The following is a 23,402-nucleotide window of genomic DNA, read 5'->3' as shown; positions in this document are numbered from 1 at the left end:
TTTTTTGACTGAAATGATTTTGATTTTAAATGATATGAATAATAAGAACCGGTACCTAAAATTAGGGCTGGGTATTGGCTCGAGATTTCGTATTGCGATATTTTAAAGTCATATACGCTATATGAACGCCGAATTTTGGTTGAAACAAAATGATCAAACACATGAAGTATAATAAAAAATAATACTTTCCACAAAATTGTTCTATAGATGTCGTTGTAATAACAAAACAATTAAACAATATCTAGGAATTAAGAACTCAGACTTTTCATGAATATTGATAAAGGAAGTGCGTAAACAGTAGGCTTATATATAGAAACACATGTCCACGGGAAATCACAGACAACGATGTATGTTGCATTTTGACAACAATTATATTAATGTAAGGTTAATATGCATCATAACAGAGAAGATGGTTGATACTGAAATACATTAAAATGTAAAGTACCATTAAGTATCCACGTCAAAAGTGAGTAGTATCTCAAACGGTCTACTTTGTTTTATTTATGCCACGTGTGTTTATCAATCTAAAAGTAGCGACGGCGTCACTTGATGGATTTATTTAAAAATAGCTGTTTTTCTTTCCTTGCAGGATAACAAATAATAATAATTTGATAACTTTGTAACGCGTTTAATTTATAATGGTGTAATTTACAGTATTTTCGTAACTTTTATTGATAAACAAATTGTATCAATTTCCAATCGTATTTTAACTGGCGCAAGTTATAGCGTGTATACTTTTAACTGTATTAATTGTGATATGTATTCGATATTTTCAATGTTATAAAAATGGTATTTTCTTTCTACATTTATTATAATGTACATGCAGAATGTACATAACTATGATAAGTAACCAACACGAGAAAAAAAATCTTGTTGATTTCAATTTTGTTATGCTCTGAAATGTTCCTACAAAACAACTTCTGTCATATTGATTGGCTTAATAAAAACCTTTCATTTTTCCATTTTTATATTTATTAATGACATAATTCCTTAATCTTACCATATTGCCAATATATCGATATTACAAAATCATATTGCGATATGATATTTTTTGTCATTGTATTGAAATATTGATATTATTGCCCAGCCCTACCTAAAATATAAAGAAATTGTGTTGTCTTTGGTGCTTAGATAAATATGAGACTTTGTTTCACATTTTATATATATAATTCGATACAAAATTTAGCTTTTTTACCTTAATAATTGTGACAAAATATTTGAAATTTCCCTCATTATACCTATAGTAAACATTATTCAGATTACCAAGGATCTATTTTAATGCAAATATTTAATTTTTTTCACTTGTTTGTTGCTCTGTTGAGCAACAAACAGATTGTCATTTGTATCTGTACACAGTCCCCAGGGTCCACTCAGTCCACAGTCTATGTAACGGAGGAACTGTCCATCCTGGTCTATGATGTGGACACAGTCATTATTAATATCAGCTGTAAGGATGTGACTCTGACTGTCTGTGGTGATTCCTCGTGGAATGAATGGTTGGTTCTTTGGAACAGGAGTATGTCCAATGTACTTGAATCTCAGTTTCCCGGCCTGATTGAAGACCACCACTGCATTAGTATTATGGTCAGACACACAGATATCCAGGTTCCTGTTCTCAGTAATGTAGAATTTGTTATAAGAACCAGATGAATAGAGAGATTTACCTTCATCATCAAACTGAATGGTTTGTTTCTCTGTGGAGCCAGAGTAACGGACATATTTTGTTTGTTTGTAATCATCACTGTACATGATAACCAGGAGGTCACCAGAGGAGGTACTACAGACACCAAGATGTTTCCAGTTCTGTAGTCTGATCACCTCCTCTATCTTCTCATTCTTCACAATGTTCACAGTTCTATCATTGATATCAGTATAAACTAGATCTCCACTTTTTGTCACTGCTATGTCCCATGGCACGTTCCCTGACTTGGTTGTGATTGACTTGAGTAGTGATCCCTGATTGATGCTATAGAGTTTCACGGTGTAATCATTCCCACTTGTCCAGATTTCTTCATCACTCAGACAGGCCACATTGTAAAGTTGTGAGGAAATCAGTGAATATACTGCTTGTATGTCTATTTTTATGGTGGTGACAGTCTCTGGTTCATCAAGCAGCTGTTTGACTGGAGGAGAGGATCCAGCTTCTGGTGATTTCTGTGTTGTCTTCATACTGTAGCCATGTTTATCTGAGGTTAAAGAACTTGATGATAAGGTTCCAAACAGTTTAACAAGTTCTTCATGGATTGTTCCCGGCGTGAACTTGGGTAAAGATAGTATCATTTTGTTTGGAAGGTTGCTGTATAAATTTACATTGAGTGTGACACTAATCAGTTTTGACAAGTCATTAGTGTCTGTAACCATTTCAAGTGAATCTATTTCATCCTTGATGTCAGACATTGTCTTGTTTATTTCATCCAGATGTTTCTGTAGAGTTTGTAACTGTGTGTTTTTCATCTCATCAACTTCAGCTTTAAGTTTCTTGACAAGTTTGTCAATTTCTCTGTGCCAGTCCTCTCCATGTTTTGTTATGGCTGTTGAGAGATCTCCATATTCCTTTTCTAACTGACTCATTCTGTTTTGTACATCAGAGGCAATGTCCTGGTAGGTTGGATAAATCGTCTCATTTAATTCAGTTATGTCTTTCATAATTTTGTTTCTTCTTTCATCTGAAACTTGCAGAATTTTCACAATTTTATGACCAAGGTGTTTATCAGATGCAACACAACTTGTGCAGACAGGAATGTCACATTGATTACAGTACATTTCACATCGTTCTTTGATATGATGTTTACATTTGGGGAAGAGTGGGGTTGATTTCCTTGCCTGAAATTTAACAACTTCATGTTTCTTAGATTCATCAGATATCATGTGTTTTCCTACACAAGCTGTACACAGGTTGACAAGACATGTATCACAGTGCATCTGTACCACAGCGGTCTCACACAGGTCACATCGCATCACGTCCTGGGCACTGGTACGGGGGTCCATGATTGATTTAAAAGCTCTATATCAAACTAAAAAATAAAATTTTCCATTCTTAGTAGGAATATTTAACAAAATTTAAATAATTCGACATAAAACTAGCATTCAAGAAAACTCAGAAAATAGATGAGTTTGTTCCCCATGGTTAAAAATTACTAAACTTGACTGTTTTCAGACTAGTTTTCTATTATTACCTTTCTTCAGTAATGGCGACCGCCCTTGATCGATCTCCAAGTGCTATCTCTATACACACTGATCACATGACATACCTGTGTTATCTACCTGTCAGGTTTTTATACTTCCTGGTCTAGAGAGGGATTTAATACCCTGCTATTCAAATGCTGGTTTTAACATAATTTTTGAATAAAGTATCCATTTTATAATTTTAAAGCACCATGAAAGTAATAGCTCCATTATGCAAATTCAGAAAATTTTTATATAATATATACTGTATAATTACAAGCACTTGTTTTGGTAAAAATTTTATACCCATTAAAAATATAATAATTAGTGGATTATCATATATAATTTATTACTGAAACCAGTGTATGTGATCTGAAGCCCAAAAGTTCATTAAATCAATACAACTCTGAACTCAGCTAGGAGCAAAGAAAACTCAGACAGGTCTCTAAACATTTTGATGTTAAGGTCTAAGTATCCCCTGTCCACCAGTCATATCTGCCATGTTTTCTTTGTCATGATCAGGCAAATGGAAAAATCGAAGACAATATTTGTAGTTAGGGTATTCAATTTTTTTTCCAGTTCTGGCAGGTAGGAGATGGGAAAAAAAATTCGTTATCATGTTTTTATTTTAAATTATTTCTTACAGGTGCAGGATACCATTCAACACAAAAAGAAGATGCTTATGTGAAACTCTGTAAATCTACATGTCTAAAGGTGAAAAACTTTTATCAATAATATTTTTAATGTACATAATTATGATTTTCATTAAAAATCTCAGAGGAATTGGTATTTCTGTTTCAGTGACTATAAAATTGTGTATTTTTTATTGCATGATCACATTCCTGATATTTGACTTAGAGCTCATATGAGCGGAAAGCTCAAGTGAGCATGTCTGATCAAAATTTGTATTTTGTCTGTCATAATTGTTGTCATTGGTTTCACAAACTTGTTCAATTTCACCTTCCTCTTATAAGCACCATAATAGGCTGATTTTATCTTTGCCTAGAACAAAGTATCAATGGAGGGTTCTGGAGGATGCATGGTTTAAAACAGGTCATAGCTTTTACAAGGATTTTTAGAACAAAGTTCAAATGAAAGGCCACACCCTCTTCTAAGGGGAGATGATAAAGAATAGTAAAAATGGGTGAATGACCCAGTTAAAAATATTCTGAACCACTGAGCAAGAAAAATTGAAACTTAATTATGTGAAAGCCTCCTGATGTACAGTCGATTCAAATGTGTATAGATCATGAGATGGGGCCACAATAGGCAAAGTTTGAAATGATAACAAATGATGTCATAATGGAACTAACACTAAAAGACCATCAACTCATTTACTAGATCTTCACCTCAAAAACAGCAACGCCCAGTTAGTCATATTTATATGGAAACATCCACAAACAGTGTAGATTCAAATTTGTTCAAATCAGCTAGAAGGTTTGGACCACAATGGCAATAAATAGTTATCCAAGGCTATAAGAAATATTTTATTGCTCTTGTTGTGCAGAGGTAAGTGGGTCTGCTTTAGAGTTTTGGAGTACTGAGTTGATCCAGGTTAGAATCCCACTGTGGGACGTGGAGACCATTCCTTGGGGTAAGACCGTATAAACTGAGGTCCCGTGTTGCAGTAGGTGCTGGCACAAAAAAGATCCCTTCCTGCTCAATGGCCCTGAGTGCCGAGTATAGGCTGAGAAATTTTATTTATTTTGTTGTTTTTGAATTACAAAGAAACCATTGAATTCATGTCCACCATGAAATGTATATTTTCATATACATAGCTAAAAGGTACTTCTCAGAAAAAAGGTTCATTGACCTGAGACCAGTATTTTTTCTTCAAGTCTCAAAAAATTATGATCAGATTCTGTGATTTTTAAGAAATAAGGTATCATTTTTGAGGTTTATTGGGAGTAAAATGGGTTGGTCACGTGATTAAATCCCATAAAGCTGAAGGGTTCTACATCCCAATATAACTCAAAAAATGATACCTTATTACTTATATTCATATTTGTGACTTATTCATACCCTCGTACTTTATATTTCCCTAATTGTTACTTTTAACGTATGAAATGCATTATTTTTCAAACCCAACGGCATGAATGTTATCCACTGAACGCACGTCGACCCTTTATGACGTCATTGAGAAATTACGTTGAACGTTTATCCATACACACATCTATGACCTCTTGACCCGTACCTGTATTTATAAAGTTATAAAAACGCTTGCTTTCAGTAGCGTTATATAAAGGAAAACATTTGCAAATGTAAATATTACAGTATATATTGCGAGCATACATTGTGGTTTCATGTTGCTTATGGGCCCATTGCTTCACATTAATACTTTGTTTGTGATTAACAGTTCTTGGTTTTTGTTTTATCAGGTGTATCATCTTCTGGAGAAGGGGAGGGGTGCTGTAGAGTGTGTTACAGAGGCAGTTAAATGTTTGGAGGTAAGGATAAGATAAGTAAATCTGTAGGGTGTGTTACAGAGACTGTTAAATGTTTAGAGGTATGCATGGATACAATTACTACAAGAGGCCCATGCTATTTATTCATTTGCAAAAATTTGATCCCCACTGTGGTCCACCCCCCCCCTTCCCCCATTGTAGCCCAACCCTGGCCCCATGGTCATGATCAAAACAACAAATAGAATTTTAAAGAATTTTTGTATGTATTTCTATGTTAAACTTTAATCATCTTTTGTGGCTCCACCCTACTCCCGGGTGTCATGATTTGACTATTTAAACTTCAATCAAAACTACCTGAAGATGCCTCTATATAAGTTTCATCTTTCCTGGCCCTTTGGTTCTTGAGAAGAAATTTTTTAAAAGATGCCATTATTTTTCATTAATTCCAAATTATCTCCCATAGAAAGAGGAAATGGTCCTTCAATTCAACAAATTTGAATCTTATTTACTTAAGGATTCTCTCTGGCAAGTTTGGTTGAAATTGGCTTGTCATTCTCGAGAGGAATCTTTTAGATACATGTATCCATGGCATATAAGATATCAGAGTTCAACTGTAGTTATCATACAAATTTTTTTTCTTCATCTTCAAGGATTCATTGTTGACTAATGCAGGCGCGGGATCCAATCTAAACATAGATGGCTCTGTAGAATGTGATGCCTCTATAATGGAAGGAAAGAAGCTGGTGTTTGGAGCAGTGGGGGGCATTTCTGGTTAGACGTCAATCTAAATAATTAAAAATTAAATGGAGGGAAAAGTTTTCAGGGGATCTTATTTTATGGTTTTAGACGTTGAAGAGACATTTTGTGTTCCAGGTGTCAAGAACCCAGTAGAGGTGTCGGCCACACTAGTTAACAGACAGTTGGGGGACAAATTGTCCTTAGGGAGACTTCATCCCTGGTAACAATTAAATACATGTTTTACACTTAAAATACTGTATGCGTACTTTAAAAAGCGGGCATCATATTTTAGCAATTCTGGCACGGACAACAATGCATTAATTCATGAATACCAGTAAACAATCATCTATACATACAATATAAAGCGCCGACATGTGTAACGCTAATTCATGATTGTGCTAACTATTCACTACCCAGTGACTGCGCTAAAATTTGAATATACCAAATTATGTACACGTACAGTACCTTCAGAACTGATAGGGATGGTAGCTTGATGTTATCCGATATGTCATCTTCTTTAGAATTATCTACTTCTTTTAAATTAATTTAATTAATAAAAGACAACAACAAGCCATTTACTTTTAATATAAACTATCCTCTTCAGTGTTCTTGTAGGTGATGGAGCTAAACAATGGGCTGAAGAAAACGGAATAAAAACTTTGGAAACTAGACATCTAATTACAGGTAAAATAGTCCATAAATGACAATAAGTAAAATCTGTTACATTGGTTTATAATTAATAGAAAGAGAACATTTCAATAAAATGACAGTACAGTGAAACTTGGTTACTGTAAATCACTTTTAATTCACGAGAACTATATTTTTGTGTAATTACACGAGACGGTTTGCTCGCAAAAATTTCATTCTCGCGTATGATAGAACGCCTTAATATTATATAGAGCAATGACCACAATTCATGAAAAATTTGTCTTGCTAATAAAGAGTCAATAACTATCTCGCAAAAATAAGGTGTATCAAAAATTAAGTGATCTACAGTATAACGAAGTAACAGGGACCTAATCAATTCACTATATTTGTAATTCGTTATAACCATATAAGAAATTCTTTAAATTTATATAGCTGGAGATTCAAAATGACTTCGCTATAATTATCCGTAAATTTGCTATATCTGTGTTCGTACTAAACGAGTTTTGCTATATTTGAAAATTGAGTAGTATGTCTCAATCTTTTTCTTAAAGCAGATATGTCTCATGTAATGGTCAGATAATAGAATATGCAGACTTCTTGTATTATTACTTTTAAATTAGATGAGGCACGGAAAACTTACCAGAGTCACAAAAGAAAACTGGACATTGTAAATAAGAGAGACAGCAGCAAGAAAATGAAGTTAACCGAACAGGTAAATTTAGCTATAATTCACAACAGCAGGCTAGCTATAGATAACTAAGTCATTCTTATATAATGGATAGTGGTTACATGAATATTCATTAGGTTAGTTTCCATTCTCATTCCCCCCACTGTCTCAGACTACATACAGTGTAATCCTGTTGATAGACGACCATCATTGTTGTGTTTGTGTAGAGAGATGACAAAACAGAGGAAAGTTGTGATGTAGAGGAGGAAGAGAAGATACAGGACACCGTGGGAGCTATCGTCATGGATACCAGTGGTAACATAGCAACAGCGGTGTCCAGTGGTGGAATTTCTGTCAAACAGCCAGGAAGGCTCGGCCCTGTATGTACACTATCAATATATATTTATATTCTAAAAGATATATTCTTTTGATAAGTTGTTGATAAGGAACATTTACTGTAGATACAGGTTATTGACTGAACATATTGGGAAATTTTCATACCTTAAAAGTCTTTGCACAGTAAAATGGACAGAGGTTTGGGGGGCCAAAACAATACAAAGTCTAAGGGCTGACATTTTCCCAATAATCAGTTATTCTTTCAATTACAAATTTCAGGCAGGGACCTATGGTGCAGGATGTTGGGCCTACAATCAGAGACCAGGAAAATCAGGGGTGGGAACCAGTGCATCAGGTAAGACGACCTTAAAATTAAATATAGGTCACCGGATTACCTAGAAAACCATGAAAAATGTTAAGAACAGTTCATTAGATTAGTAATTCTGAAATAGTACCAAACTTAAGCATATAAAAATGGTATCTAATATTGCAACAGCAAATAAGTGTAAATAAAAATTTGTACATATATACATAAAACTAATGGTACAAAATGTTACACATTGACAATTTATTATGAAATTATCATAATATATTTTTATTCCTAAAACTTTGCAAAGGTAGTTTATTCACATGTTTTTCCAATCAAAAAGTAAAATACGAGGTCCACAATGGCAGTAAGTAACAGATTTTGTAAAAGTCTCATTAAACTTCATTCAGTGGGAAACGAGGAGTGGGGATAAGAGATAGGTACTCCAAAGCATAACAGATGGACAGACGGACATAAATAACTATAAACCCTTCCACTTTTCAAACAGGGAAGATAAGTAATTCATATGTTCTCATTCAGTAAACTGAATGCTGCTAGGAGTCCCATGGGATTAATTAGCTTTCCTCCTGAAGAAAATCCAGAGCATTATCTTTATCTGTCACATTGAGATTAATTACCACCTCTGTCTGCAAATGAAGTTTGTTTTGAAGTTAAATCAATTTGGAATGCTATGAACACTCTGAAATGTGGATTTAAATATAATTTTTTATTATTTATTTTTGTTTGATAGTTATGATTTCATTGAATTCTAAATAAAAAAGAAATAGATTAAAGAAGATTTTTTGATTTACCAGGGTACTTTTTAAAAAATATATTAATTCAAGAATATTTTTAATTTTAAATGTAGTTGTATAAAAACCCCATTCAATCATTAATACTGAAAAAGTTCTTATTGTAAATTTTGAAGGAAATGATGAGAGAGGTACAATTAATCCCTTGGGATTAATTATCTAGCCTGCTGCAGAAAATTTAGTAGGCTTTTCTTTATCTGTCACTTTAAGATTATAATGACAACCTTTGTCTGCAACTGCTGTTTGTTTGAAGTTAAGGTCAAGCCTTCAGGATTTTTGCATTCATTGAAGGCTGGCATTTTATATAACACAAGATTCATAATTGTTTAAATATACATTCAATGTTAAGTTGTTCTTTACTGCCTAATGTAAATACAAGGATTTTATTTTCAGGTTTTTGAATATTCAGGAATTATCTTGAAATTTTAAGAATACAGTTGCTGTTGCTTTTTCTTTGTACATTTATTAATCATTTTGCAAGCTGCAACCTTTTAATTCTACCCCATGGCGGGGCCCTTGCTGACTGGTCAGTTTTCTAGTTGTTTCTTCATATAATATATATTTTTATGTATCTTAATACTTTCTATACAGGAAGTGGTGAACACATAATGAAGACGTTACTGGCCAGAGAGAGTGCCTTGTCTATACAACGAGAAGATAATGCTAGTCTGGGACTGTCTAACTGTTTTAAAAATAACTTCTTAGGTCAGTAACAATGCTAGGCTAGCAATGGCAAATTTGAAAAAAAAAATCCTTTCAGTTCAGTTACTATATCTAGATGCAGAGCTGGATCATTGTAATGGTTTGATGCTTAGTCTTTGACAATTAATGCTATTGATTCTAGATTTTCTCTTATAGTCATGTCTAAGGACCAGTCAGTTTGATTGTGTAGAAATATCTGCCACACAACCAAAAATTCTTAACAAGCCAGTTTATTAGTTTGTTGAATACTATTGACGGATAGACATGTAAGGAAATGAATAAAATATGCAGGTTGCTCATGTAATATGTCAAGAATTAGTTAGTTGATTGGTCAATGCTGGAAGTGAAGAAATACATTCCTAACACAGAATATTTTGTGTCATGAATTTCACAATATCTGCACAACGGGATCTGTAGCATTATAATCAAAGATTAAAATATAAAACCATATCTGCATTCAGGAACTAGGATGGTAAACAATTCTGATCAGATTCTTGATTGAAATCAATAGCATTAATGGACTTGCAAAATTCACAATAAATTAAGTTTATCAATGTCAAGATTTACTTATTTCAATGCTTATTTGTATGTCTTTTCCTGACAGAGTCTGAGTTTTTAGAAGAAGAGGATGACAAGTTAGGTGGGGTGCTGGCTCTCAAACAGAATGAGGGGGATACAGGTATCTATGGCAATATAACTGTACTTATAAAGACATGTTAAAAATTATTTGCTTCAATATGACATTTTTGATTAGATTTTTGCATAAGTATAGATTGATATCATTCTAAAACAATGTTCATGGATATTTATGTCCAGAAACATTGTATCTATAGCACAATGATTTCTTGTAAATATTTTATGCGCACTGTTATATTTGAATTTTATTTCACAGTGCAAGTATTATGGGGTCACACAACAGATAGCATGTGTGTGGGGTATATGTCGTCTTTGCTGAAGAAACCAAAGGTAGTGTACATTATGCATTTATTGTTTATGCAGAAAATGTTTGTGAAAAGTAATTCTAAATAATGTTTTGACCAAGATTTATAAATTTGTGGTAGAGAGGGGGGAAGATAAACACTTCTGTTTTAGGGTTTATGGCATTATTCTCACATTTATGCACAATGTGTGGGTGTTTCTCAGCAATAATTAAGCTTCTCTATATGTTTGTTTTAATAGTAACATTATGATTACATCATGGAAGGTATTACTGAAATTTATTAAGGTATTTGGTTATGTACCGTATATAATTTTAGGTTGTCATGTCTAGACTCCCAGAAGGTGGGATACCTGGGAAATCTTTCACCATGTCTGGAGTCTCCATATGAAAGGTTACCCAATGGAATGTCCCCACAAACCAAGTATTATGAGTCTATATATAGAGATCAGGGAAGTCCCTCACCACATCTGAAAGGACTGAGAGGAGCTGCACCATAGCTAGGGAAGTCCCTCACCATGCCTGGTGATATGCAGGGACTTGAAGAGGAACTCTTTGACATGGCAGTGTCTATATGGAAGACATAATGGAAAACCAGGGAAATATTTTCCATCTCTGTTGTGTTCATTCAAGGGACAAACCATATAATACAATTACATTTTGTTTGCCTTTGTTAGACTTTTTGTCTCTGATTTTGAGAATTTTACATATAGATTCAAATTAGCTTAAAAGCTAATAAATCATCATAAATCAATCAAAACTGGTTGTTGGTTACTATAAAAGAAATCACCTCCAAACAACTAGAATCATAAACATTCTCCTTCAACAATATCCTGGTCGCTTGCATGTTGTTTAACGTGCCTTTCGAGAAATTTTTACTCGTAAGGAGACGTCCGTCACCACTTGCTGATGGAGGGCTGCAAATTCTGCCCTATACTGGGTACTTGAGGGCATCGAACATTGAAACTTTTCAGTTAAAGTAGTTTTAAAATGATTAGTTATGAATTTATAATCTGAGTAAGTTACTGACGAAAAACAAAATCTAAGGGTAAATAACCCAAGATAATGAAAATTGATAATATCTTAAAAAAACGTGCCTGTAACTGTTAAATAGTTACTTTTAGGGATTTTATATTTTACTAGTGCATTCCCTGTGACAGGACCTAAGATTCAGTTCTTGTACTTTTAACTCTTGTCCTTTAGACATTGACCTCTAAGGAGCACACAGTGGGTAAGGGCGGTCAGCAGGAGATGCTCACTCCTCCATGGCACCTGATCCCACCTCTGATGTTTTGGAGGTCATTGTTGGCTCTGCTCCTATTTTGTATTGTTTTATGAACTTTGATATTGAAAACTGTTCTTTATCTCCATATCCTTCATTCATACCCATCAATAAAAAATAATGAATGTGGGGAATTAATATTAATATATTTTACGTACATATTTCTTGTTACAAGCCCTTTCCTTGGATTTTACTATTTTCATTTTTTTAACTCCTTACTTTGATCATGGATTTTGACAAAAATATAATACATTTAAAAACTTTAATCTTGACCTTAAGCTGCCATTTGTGGGCATCTGTGTTTTACATTATTTATATATATTTTTAATGTGATGCTGTTTTTTTTTCGACAAGAAAATAACACCAATTGATTCTCTCTTTTTTATATCAGATCATATATGTACTGAACTTTACAATGTTATATTCTAAACACTGTTATAAAAAAAACTTACACTAGAAAGATATTGTGCATATTTTGAAAAAAACAAACAAACATCTTTCTTACATTTATGAAATCATATCTGAAGAGAGTAACAAAAAGGAGCATGATAAATTGAAAGATTTTACAATGCTTGGATCTAAAGCTCACAATTTATCTGCCAGGATTTTCTCAACCTGTGAGAACTACAGTTATGTAGCTATGTTTATACATGGGAAAAATAGAGATCCAAAATACCGAATGCGGGTCACTTGGCAAGTATGCCTCAACTTGAGATAGCTACAGTTATGTAGCTATGTTTATGCATAAACATAAATAAAGATCCTTATAGTTATATTAAATTTATTAAGTTGATATGCAGAATTTGCAAACATTTCATCTGCGTTGTAGCTCGATTCTTCACAATGTCCAGCAGTCATTGAATTCAAGTCACTACATTCTTTGAGACTGCATTAATAGTACAAATGTATTCATTGAAATGGAATATTACAAATTTTGTTTTATGTCTGGCTTAATTCATTTAAAACATTTCATGAATGTAGCAATTTTCTTCCCAAATATATTTTATACAATAATGATTTTACAATTTCTTTCAGATATGTGGAATTATAAGATTAAGCCTAAGGGTACTTAACAGGAACGAAAACTGGATGTATGGATTGATGTACATATTTTCTGACTGCAATGATTTTGATTTGAAATATGAATAATAAGTATCTAAAATATAAAGAAATCATTTTATCTTCGTTGCTAGGATACGAGACTTTGTTTCACTTTCTATATAATTCGATACAAAATTTTGCACAACTTTTTAATCTTATGACAAAATATTAAAAGGTCCAGGTCATACCCTTTCACCTTAAGGACTGGTTGGGACCACTTTTGGTTTTAACTTTTCAAAAATAAAGTGATATTTGCTTTTTTCCAAACTACAGTGCTCAGGTGAGCAATGTGGCCCATGGGCCTCTTGTTTTTATCCTTTGACGTAATGATACCCTGGTGTATTTGCTTTAGGTCTATGTTGTTTTCATGCATCGTTGTCTTCCTTATATTATGCGAATGCTGATCCAAAAAAATATAATAACAGATTTGTGTACAGTACGGTAATCTATACATTTAAACTATTTACAAAAATATTGTGAACAGCATATTCACTTACATGAAATATTAAACTAGTTTTAGAAATTAGTAAAAATAATAAGATATCTGATTGCAATAGAATTTTTACTTGATAAAGTCAAACAAACACATCGTCAAACTTTCGTAACCACTTTAACAGTATATATTCCATACATATTCCTGGTAACAAGACAATTCTCTATGATCTCTTGACCTAAAGATTGATCTCCTTTTGTGAAATATATCTTGGTCTTTACCTTTGAATGTTGGAGCTAAGGCTGTTGTATTTTACATATATATTCTATGTGTCCAAACCTTTTGGTGCCAACATTTTGTCTTTTCATCCTTGACCTTTAAGTTTGGCCTACTTTTGACAAACTTTAACTTGGCCTTTATTTTGGACAGTGGTAGGGTTTCTTATACAGATACTACGAATTACGGTTATAGCAAATGATGCAAATAATGAATTTCTAGAATATAAAGAAATTGTAAACCTTCTGTGACGTTCAAATTCTACCCTTCTGAAACCATCCTTATTATTCAATACAAATATTTTTCACTTAAAATTCAATTTTTGTGCAACCTTGAATGAAAAATTTAAAAACTATGCGGTGAAATTTATTCATTTTATTCATTAAAACATGACCCAAGTTGCTATTTTGAAAATTTTTGACTAAAGTGTGTTTGTAGAATCTGTCCTTAAGTGTTAGTGTAGGCATGTGATAAAAGTCCCAAATCAAAATCCGTTTTCAAATAAAAAGCAAAATGATCTCACTTTGTGATCATCTCCTTCTCTTTCTAATGTCACGTTTCAGTTTTATGGGTTAAAACGTCTTACTTTGTGTAGTGACTTACATTTTCAAAAAAAAAAGAAGATGGGTGAACAAAGTGGGCAGAATGCCTATAGCGTTAGATATTAAGCAATCATGTTAAATGATTATTTAAATTAACTTCTAATTATTGAAAATTGTGGAACTATGAGAAAAACAAACTTATCTGAGAGAGTATAAATCTCGAAAAGAATTTCTCTCATAATATTATTTGATGGCATTCGTGCGATTCGAGAGATTCTAGCAATAAAAATCCGACGTATATAGCATACTGCTTTGATACTAACGCGTTAACCACTATGCTACACCGCTCATGATGATTTCTTGCATTTAAATCATGCTTGTGATATGACCTGCGACTTAATGGACTTGAGGTATTTCTCAGAAAGATGCTAATGTTTTGTCATAAAAGTGTACTTTAAAGGTATAGTGGGTCTTCGCTCCATGTTTTGGAAAACTAAAAAAAATGTGTATTTCATTGATTTTCGATTATAATCGATGATTGGAACACCACTATGCCTAAGTATGATATTGCTTTGCAATGTACTCAATTATCACCAATCAAATATGTTGACTAAAACTGCTTTCCTTTGTTAAAGTAGCTGTTTATTCACAGATTAACTGTTAAACATTAAGCCCCTAAACTTTTAGATCTTTGATTGCAATTTTACAAAAGGAGAAACATTTTTATAAGTGGGTTTTTGATGAATTGTTTTCAGTCAATTTCAAAGTAGAAAACTAATATTGCCTCATTATGTGACTTTTTGTGTGCTTTTCATTAAAACAGAAATTTACTCTGAAATAGCTAAATAAAGCTATATTTCATAGGTAGATAAACCTAAATAGGTAAATTAAGCTACCCTAAAATCTTGAAAATAAGCCGCGGCTTATTTTAAGTTTTGGTAAGAAAGTGGGGGCTTATTTTCAAGACCGGCTTATTTTCAAATTGCGGCTTATTATCAATGCAAAAAAAATGGTAAGAGAAGAGAGCACTCTTGTATTCATTGGCGTTTCCCGGTGTATGTTCTTTAGGATTGTCTACTTTATATTTTGAGAATGCCGATCCCGAAAAGTTAATTTCATTGTATACAGCATATGCCTTAATAGAGATTGTTCTATCTGACGTATCCGTATTCGTATACGTATCCGTATCCGTATCGAGGTATGAGAAGCATCTCGATCCCGATGTCTAAACCATCTGGTTACATTTCCATCGTTTCAAGTTTGGTTTTTAACCTTATTCACTAAGAAATTATATGTAGTGTGATTTTTTTAAATAAAAACATATAAGTTGCTGTACACGTCTTATGCATCATGTCTTTTAGGGTGGAGGGGGTATAAAAGTTTAGAAATAAAATAAGTAAAACAGGTATGAATTTTTGTAATTTTAATTGTGTAGAAAATATTTCTAGATCGACCTCTCTCTCTCTCTCTCTCTCTCTCTCTCTCTCTCTCTCTCTCTCTCTCTCTCTCTCTCTCTCTCTCTCTCAATTTTAGGGTATTCATTCTTCATTCTTGAAATAACATTTACAAGAACACGACATATCCCCAGTAATATATAATTATATATACAGTTAAACCTCTTTATCTCAAACTTGTAAATTGTAAATACATGTAGTTGTACATTAACAGGGAAAGATTTAATCAAAGTGCAAAAAAAATGTGTAGGGGGGATTCACTGAAAATGTCCATCCTCATTTCCTTTTTTATCATCTTCTATGCCATTCATTATCACGTATTTGATGATCATAGTTCTCCAGAAAAATTTTGGATATCTGGTAATTCGTGGGCAGCTTGAATACACTTCCTAAATTGTAGGTCGATAACCGTATCATGGGCGTCGGAAGGAGATGGGAAGGGGAGCTAGTTGAAAGGGGGAGCTAAACCAACAAAAAAAGATAAACCCCAATTTTAATTGCCTATATATAATGTCTATCTTTGCAAGAAAGAGGGGGAGGGCTAAGCCGCCCCCTACTCCCCCCCCCCTCCCGGTTCCGACGCCTATGCATATCCAGGGTTTCAAGAAGCTTGAGAAATGACTATGTACAAGATCTGAAAGTGTTGCGTTTAAACGCTGATTATTTTAGACTTGATTGATTAAACACTTGTCGATAAAGGGGGAGGAAAATAAATGTTAGATTATGATGTATCTTCCTCTCTTAAACTATTCTTTTTGCATATTAGCTTCTTTTCATGAAAGTTACATGATGGAGTTTTTAGTAAACAAAGCAAGCTCTGAAAAACTCACCCTTAAATGCTATTGTGTGTGTGTGTGGGGGGGGGGGGGCTTATCGCACCCCCCCCACTTTATTTGCAAAGATGGACATAATATATATTGAGGTGTAGGATAAGCCCCTTCCCCACTCTCAACAGGCATGTTGTATTGCAGTTAACTTAGGCGTCGGAACCGGGGGGCTAGGGGGCGTATCCGCCCCTCCCCCCACTTTTTTATCCAAAGATAGACTTAATATAGACATTGAACATCGCTTAGGTTAAGCCGCCTCCCCCCCCCCCCCCCACTTTCCACAAACATGTTTTAGCTTAGGTTAAATAAATGTGGAAAGTGGTGTTGTTTGGAAAAAAATTGCTAGTGAAACTAACACCCCCCCCCTCCCCCCGAAATAGGATTTTCGTGTTTAGACGGACATTTCCTTTTTTTGCCTGTCAGGTTTTTTTTGTTTTTTGTTTTTTGAAGGAATAACAAAAATATTTCTTAAATAGCCCCCCCCCCCCCAAATTACAAATTACAATTTGCTGCCGACGCCAATGGTTAAAGTAGGGTAAGTTGTAGTGTTTGAAAAGAAAATTGTAATGAAAAAAGTTCGACCCCCCCCCCCCCCCAACCACCACACACACACACTCACTCACACAATAGTATCTAAGGATTTTGGACAATGAACAAAAAATATTCCTTTTTTCTGCTTTTTCAGGGCTGAATATTTCTCTCTTTCAATTATTCCACTCCCTACTTTCAATTTCCTTCCGACGCCAATGTGAGGGGAGGTGAAAAGAAGGGAGCTGAACTGGCTATACAAAGCATATACTCAAAACTTGTAACGGTCCTGAAGCGAATTATGAAATCAATTTGAAACTCTCTCTAAAACGGCTACAGAGTTTTATTGATCGCGTTGATGATAAGGTATTTTGTATTTCAGTGTGTGTGTGTGGGGGGGGGGGGGGTATCTATTATGTTATCAGTTACGTGTAATGGTATAGTGAAAAATACAGAATGAATCAATAAAATATCCTGATATTATGAGAGAGGAAAAGGAGAAAGGGGATTTTTCAAGAAATATTTGGAAACAAAATGAAATTAATTTTAAACTTGGTTTCATTTTCTTTTCTTTTTTTTTTTAATCAATATTTTTCTTCGAAATGATAGAGGTTTACAGCATTTTAGTATTTTTATAGAAAAAAAATACCATTTGTTATTTTTCAATGCAAGACTGTGGCTTATTTAAGTAACCACAAACAGAGATGGAATTGTATTAAATGGTTTAGACATCGGGATCGAGATGCCTTTCATATCTCGATACGGATACGGATACGTATACGGATACGGATACGTCAGATAGAACAATCTCTAATATGAAATATAAATTTGTTTTTAAACAGTAAAAATAATATATAAGATATCCGCTTGCAATTGAATTATTTTATATGTTAATCAAACTAACACATATCTATACAACTCAACTATACAGTACATTAAAATTTAATTACTACCAAGCCCTGCCAATCAGCAGGTTTCTTGCTTCGGGCAGTATTACCTGGCAGTTCAATGCTTTACAAACAAAAACTTTCTTTTATTCATTTAATTACCTCCCAAACACATCATTAGCTTGTACAGGTTTTGATGAGATAATTATTGCTCTGACAATTTCATGAAAAAAAATCACCATTTAAGCTTGTTCCGCAATTAATTTTTTTTAACCAGGGTGACATGATTACTACTTTAATCTATACATGCTTTAGATGCTTTTAAATTAATATGATACATAGTGTCTTTTTAGTTTATAAGATGAAAATTTTTATTGATATATCCTTTATATTCCGTTAATTAACAATGATCCAGGGGCCACATCACTCATCTGAGCAACTGCCTAGGTAAAAGCAAAAATCAGTTCAGCTTTGAAAAGTTTCAATATAAAGGTGGGTTCAAGGGAGGGTGAGGGGTATTTGAACAAACTTAAATCTATACTTTATAAACAACCCTTTATTTTGTAATTTAACATAAGTTCATTATTAGCTACAGATTTAGTTCTACTGTGACATCGTTACTCGTTCGTACTATATCATATGCAGAAATTGGTAAAGGTTAAACGAATTAAAGAAAGATAAACTTTTTATTTTGCACAGTATATAAATATAGTCATTTGTCAGATTTTTAAGACGAGAAAATCGTCAAACGTTTAACATCTTTCCTAAATGGCATTGCCATGACCGGCTTATTTTCAAAACTGGCTTATTTTCGAGTAATTTTTAATGCAAGAAATGGGTGGCTTATTTTCAAAACCGGCTTATTATTAAATCCGTCTTATTTTCAAGATTTTAGGGTATATAGCTAAAGAGCAATATATGGTTAGTGTCTCAAATGGCCCCCTAAAATGAATATCTTACTTTCAATTTATATATATAGCTTTATTTTACACAGCTATACATGTGACCTATATTGTTAATTTTCAATTTGATCAAAATGTTGTTAATATAGAAATATGACATCATAAAGTTTATGTTTTCCCACAATTTTAGCATATTTTGTATGAAAATGCTTATTTTTAAGCAGTTTTTCTTCCAGAAAATATTGAGCGCAATCTAGAACATACTCTAATTTTTTACCAAAGATGTATCTATTCAATACTAATTACTGACAGAAAAACTATGCATGTTCTACAATGCGCACTATGTTTCCCATAAGAAAAAACATCAAGAAAAAGATGTATTAATGGCTTTTTCGGGTGGATATATAAAAAAGTGTTATTTCTGTCATCATGTATAGCCAGTGAGTGCATATAAATGTGAAAAATATATTGGAAATATATCTAATATAATCTCTTCTACAAAATAAATATCAATTAAAAATATCTGAATGTCATTCTAAAATGCTGATTTTTAGGGGGCCAAAATTGGCTCTTAACATACATAGTCCTTTATTGGTTTTCCTGGATGTCACCTGGTAAAGGGAGAAGTGTATGTAAAAAAGTAAAAAGTGACTATCAATGTGTTATACATAGTGAGGCCATGTTCCTACTAGCACTAATCCACAGTAAAACTTGGTAATAATTAACACAAACATGGATATTGCTAATTCAGGGATATAGCGAAGTTATCTTGGATCCCCGGCAATATGAATTTAATGAATTTATTATACGGATATAACAAATTACAGATATAGCGAGGTAATATCATACAGTATGTGACCATAAGTGAGTCAAAATTGCATTTTTACACTGTATATTTCATTGTAAAACCAACTTGTGAAGTCAATTTTAGCTCAATTTTCATGGTGTTTTCACTGAATCATGCAGAATATTATTAAATTCTTCTGGTCCTAAAATGATAAAGAAAATCCTCAAATTACTAAAATTTCTTAACAAATGATGAAGTCTTAAAATTTCTATTTTGCACTTGACCTGTGATTTCACTGTAATGCCTAAAGATAAAATTACTTTGAAATATTAATCTGAAGAAACTACAAAGAATTCTGCATTTTATGGTGTTTTATTCATAAAAAATGAGCAACTCATAACACTGATAAGTATTTTAGAAAATTGCATTTTTCAATTAAGTATATAGTGGAAAAATAAATTATGACTCACTTAATATTATGGCCGTGCAGATACTGTAGGTCCCAGTGACTTTGTAGTAACCGAGTGTTACTGTAGACAGTAGTGGGTTAAAGATACTTGGACACAGATTTGAAGTTAATATTTTCTCATTTTTTCTGTATAATATCATGAATTATATATTTTAATAGCATTTCACACAAAAATTAATTAAAAATCTTATTACATATAAAAATTATTAAAACTTGAAATTTTTTGGCGGGTTTGATTGACACATCCTTGCACTTTCACAAATTTTAACTTTATTCTTAATCCTTAAGAAAAGTGGCAATTTTGATGTGTTTTAATGAGAAATATTAAAACTTTTATCAAGAAAAATAATTTTATTCAGAGTAGAAATGTTAGAAAGCAAAACACCTTCACAAGTATTGTCATTCCGAACTAAGAGATGCGTAAAGAGTTTAGCAAACCGAGCACACTCGTGTTATGTACACAGTTTTTGTAAACAGGGCTCGAGTTCTGTTATTAGATCAGATAAAGTTTTATTAGGTCTGCAGAATTATCAAACATTTCCACTGATATTTTGGTCAATTTTTGACAAAGTCCAGCAGCATTTTACTTTTAATGTATGGATTGATGAACATATTTTTTGACTGCAATGATTTTGATTTGAAATAATATGAATAATAGGTACCTAAAATATCAAGAAATCGTGTTATCTTCGGTGCTTAGATAACAGACTTTGTTTCACTTTCTATATAATTCCAAACAAAATTTTGCACAATTTTTTGCCTTAACAATTGTGACAAAATATAAGAAATTTCCTCCATTATACCTATAGTAAACATTATTCAGACTACCAAGGATCTATTTTAATGCAAATATTTAATTTTTTTCACTTGTTTGTTGCTCTGTTGAGCAACAAACAGATTGTCATTTGTATCTGTACACAGTCCCCAGGGTCTACTAAGTCCACAGTCTATGTAACGGAGGAACTGTCCATCCTGGTCTATGTGTGGACACAGTCATTGTTACCATCAGCTGTAAGGATGTGACTCTGACTGTCTGTGGTGATTCCTCGTGGACTGAATGGTTGGTTCTTTGGAGCAGGAGTATGTCCAGTGTACCTGAATCTCAGTTTCCAGTTGACCACCACTACTGCATTAGCTCCATAGTCAGACACACAGATATCCAGGTTCCTGTTCTCGGTAACATATACACCAGATGAATAGAGAGGTTGACCTTTATCATTAAACTGAATGGTTTGTTTCTCTGTGGAGCCAGAGTAACGGACAACTTTTGTTTGTTTGTAATCATCACTGATCATGGTAACCAGGAGGTCACCAGAGGAGGTACTACAGACACTGTCAGGTTTCAAGTTCTGTAGTCTGATCACCTCCTCTATCTTCTCATTCTTCACAATGTTCACAGTTCTATCATCATAATCAGTATAAACTAGATATCCACTTTTTGTCACTGCTATGTCATCTGGTGAGTTCCCTAACTTGGTTTTGATTGACTTGAGTAGTGATCCCTGCTTGATGCTGAAGAGTTTTATGGTGTTGTCATTTCCACTTGTCCAAATTTCTTCATCACTCAGACAGGCCACATTGTAAAGTTGTGAGGAAATCAGTGAATATACTGCTTGTATGTTTATTTTTATGGTGGTGACAGTCTCAGGTTGATCAAACAGCTGTTTGACTGGAGGAGAGGATCCAGCTTCTGGTGATTTCTGTGTTGTCTTCATGCTGTAGCCATGTTTATCTGATGTTAAAGAACTTGATGATAAGGCTCCAAACACTTTAACAAGTTCTTCATGGATTGTTCCCTGCATGAACTTGGGTAAAGATAGTATCATTTTGTTTGGAAGGTTTCTGTATAAATTTACATTGAGTGTGACACTAAACAGTTTTGACAAGTCATTAGTGTCTCTTATCATTTCAAGTGAATCAATTTCATCCTCTATGTCAGACATTGTCTTGTTTATTTCATCCAGTTGTTTCTGTAGAGTTTGTAACTGTGTGTTTTTCATCTCATCAACTTCAGCTTTAAGTTTCTGGACAAGTTTGTCAATTTCTCTGTGCCAGTCCTCTCCATGTTTTGTTATGGCTGTTGAGAGATCTCCATATTCCTTTTCTAACTGACTCATTCTGTTTTGTACATCAGAGGCAATGTCCTGGTAGGTGGGGTAAATTGTTTCATTTAATTCAGTTACATCTTTCTTAATTTTGTTTCTTCTTTCATCTAAAACTTGTAGAACTTTCAAAATTTTATGACCAAGGTGTTTTTCAGATGCAACGCAACTTGTGCAAACAGGAATGTCACATTGGTTACAGTACATTCTACATTGATCTTTGGCATGAGTTGTACATCCAGGGTAGAGGGGGGTAGATTTTCTGGCTTGAATTTTAACAACTTTGTGGTCCTTGGATTCATCAGAAATCATGTGTTTCCCTACACAAGCTGTACACAGGTTGACAAGACATGTATCACAGTGCATCTGTACCACAGCGGTCTCACACAGGTCACATCGCATCACGTCCTGGGCACTGGTACGGGGGTCCATGATTAATTTCAAAGCTCTATAATATCAATCTGAAAATAAAATGTTTACATTCTTACTAGGAATATTTTCAAAAGTTAAATAAAGACATCTATCTTTAATCCAACAGGGCTTAGGAAATAGATGAATTCTGTTCCCATGGTTAAAACATATTCAATCTTACGGTTTTCAAATGAGTTAATACTATCCTATTTATTATTACCGGTACCTGAGAATTCAGTAATGGCGGTCGTCCATGGTCGATCTCCAAGTGCAGTCTCTCTGTACACAGTACACACTGATCACGTGACACACCTGTGTTATCTACCTGTCAGGTGTTTATACTTCCTGGTCTAGAAGGGGATTTAGATACCTTTCTATGCAAATTATTTGAATTTAGTATAACAGTTGAAATTTAAAATGCTGGGTTTTAATATTTATTTAAATTTAGAACATTATCACATTTTATAATTTTAAAGCATTGGAAATGTAATATGTCAATTATGTAAATTTACAAAAGAAATATTCAATTACATGTATAAAAATAACTCTCAATCTACTTAGGCATATGAAAGCAAGATTCTGTATTTATTTCTCCCACCACAACGGAAAAGTATAGCTGTAGCAAGAATATGAATGAAATATGGAGATAACGAACAGTAATCTTTAAGGCTCAAAGGTCAACTG

At 33.4% G+C, this 23,402-nt stretch overlaps 3 protein-coding genes across 3 annotated transcripts; 1 reads left to right on the top strand and 2 right to left on the bottom strand.

The window, feature by feature from the left end:
* Positions 1–1,067: 1,067 nt before the first annotated feature.
* LOC134278090 (E3 ubiquitin-protein ligase TRIM71-like) lies at positions 1,068–3,222 on the bottom strand. The gene is made up of 2 exons (XM_062760418.1): positions 3,177–3,222; positions 1,068–3,014 (listed from the first exon to the last, which is right to left on the bottom strand). Exon 2 carries the CDS (start codon positions 2,986–2,988, stop codon positions 1,276–1,278), a length of 1,713 nt encoding a protein of 570 aa, XP_062616402.1. The 5' UTR covers positions 2,989–3,014; positions 3,177–3,222; the 3' UTR covers positions 1,068–1,275.
* LOC134278095 (threonine aspartase 1-like) lies at positions 3,189–11,563 on the top strand. The gene is made up of 13 exons (XM_062760424.1): positions 3,189–3,216; positions 3,812–3,879; positions 5,544–5,612; positions 6,221–6,341; positions 6,444–6,528; positions 6,913–6,992; positions 7,577–7,668; positions 7,851–8,003; positions 8,239–8,314; positions 9,670–9,783; positions 10,385–10,459; positions 10,673–10,746; positions 11,037–11,563. Exons 1-13 carry the CDS (start codon positions 3,189–3,191, stop codon positions 11,106–11,108), a joined length of 1,107 nt encoding a protein of 368 aa, XP_062616408.1. The 3' UTR covers positions 11,109–11,563.
* A 9,145-nt stretch (positions 11,564–20,708) lies between these two features.
* LOC134278091 (E3 ubiquitin-protein ligase TRIM9-like) lies at positions 20,709–22,999 on the bottom strand. Its single transcript, XM_062760420.1, has 2 exons — positions 22,945–22,999; positions 20,709–22,768 (listed from the first exon to the last, which is right to left on the bottom strand). The coding sequence occupies exon 2, from the start codon at positions 22,737–22,739 to the stop codon at positions 21,183–21,185; it is 1,557 nt and encodes a 518-aa protein (XP_062616404.1). The 5' UTR covers positions 22,740–22,768; positions 22,945–22,999; the 3' UTR covers positions 20,709–21,182.
* Positions 23,000–23,402: the final 403 nt, after the last annotated feature.

The sequence above is a fragment of the Saccostrea cucullata genome, unplaced genomic scaffold, assembly GCF_032062105.1.
Source record: "Saccostrea cucullata isolate Sc308-1 unplaced genomic scaffold, CSIRO_AGI_Scuc_v1 ctg2355, whole genome shotgun sequence".
Taxonomy (NCBI): domain Eukaryota; kingdom Metazoa; phylum Mollusca; class Bivalvia; order Ostreida; family Ostreidae; genus Saccostrea; species Saccostrea cuccullata.
The sequence above is the reverse complement of the archived record's forward strand: the minus strand, read 5'-3'. Positions and strand labels throughout refer to the sequence as shown.

Bases quoted from the DNA above. Each gene is read 5' to 3' on its own strand.
- LOC134278090 (XM_062760418.1), bottom strand. From the start codon at position 2,988: ATGGACCCCCGTACCAGTGCCCAGGACGTGATGCGATGTGACCTGTGT.
- LOC134278095 (XM_062760424.1), top strand. From the start codon at position 3,189: ATGGCGACCGCCCTTGATCGATCTCCAA. The intron at 3,880-5,543 runs GTGAAAAACTTT...TTGTTTTATCAG, and splicing joins GTAAATCTACATGTCTAAAG to GTGTATCATCTTCTGGAGAA. The intron at 7,669-7,850 runs GTAAATTTAGCT...GTGTTTGTGTAG, and splicing joins AAATGAAGTTAACCGAACAG to AGAGATGACAAAACAGAGGA.
- LOC134278091 (XM_062760420.1), bottom strand. From the start codon at position 22,739: ATGGACCCCCGTACCAGTGCCCAGGACGTGATGCGATGTGACCTGTGT.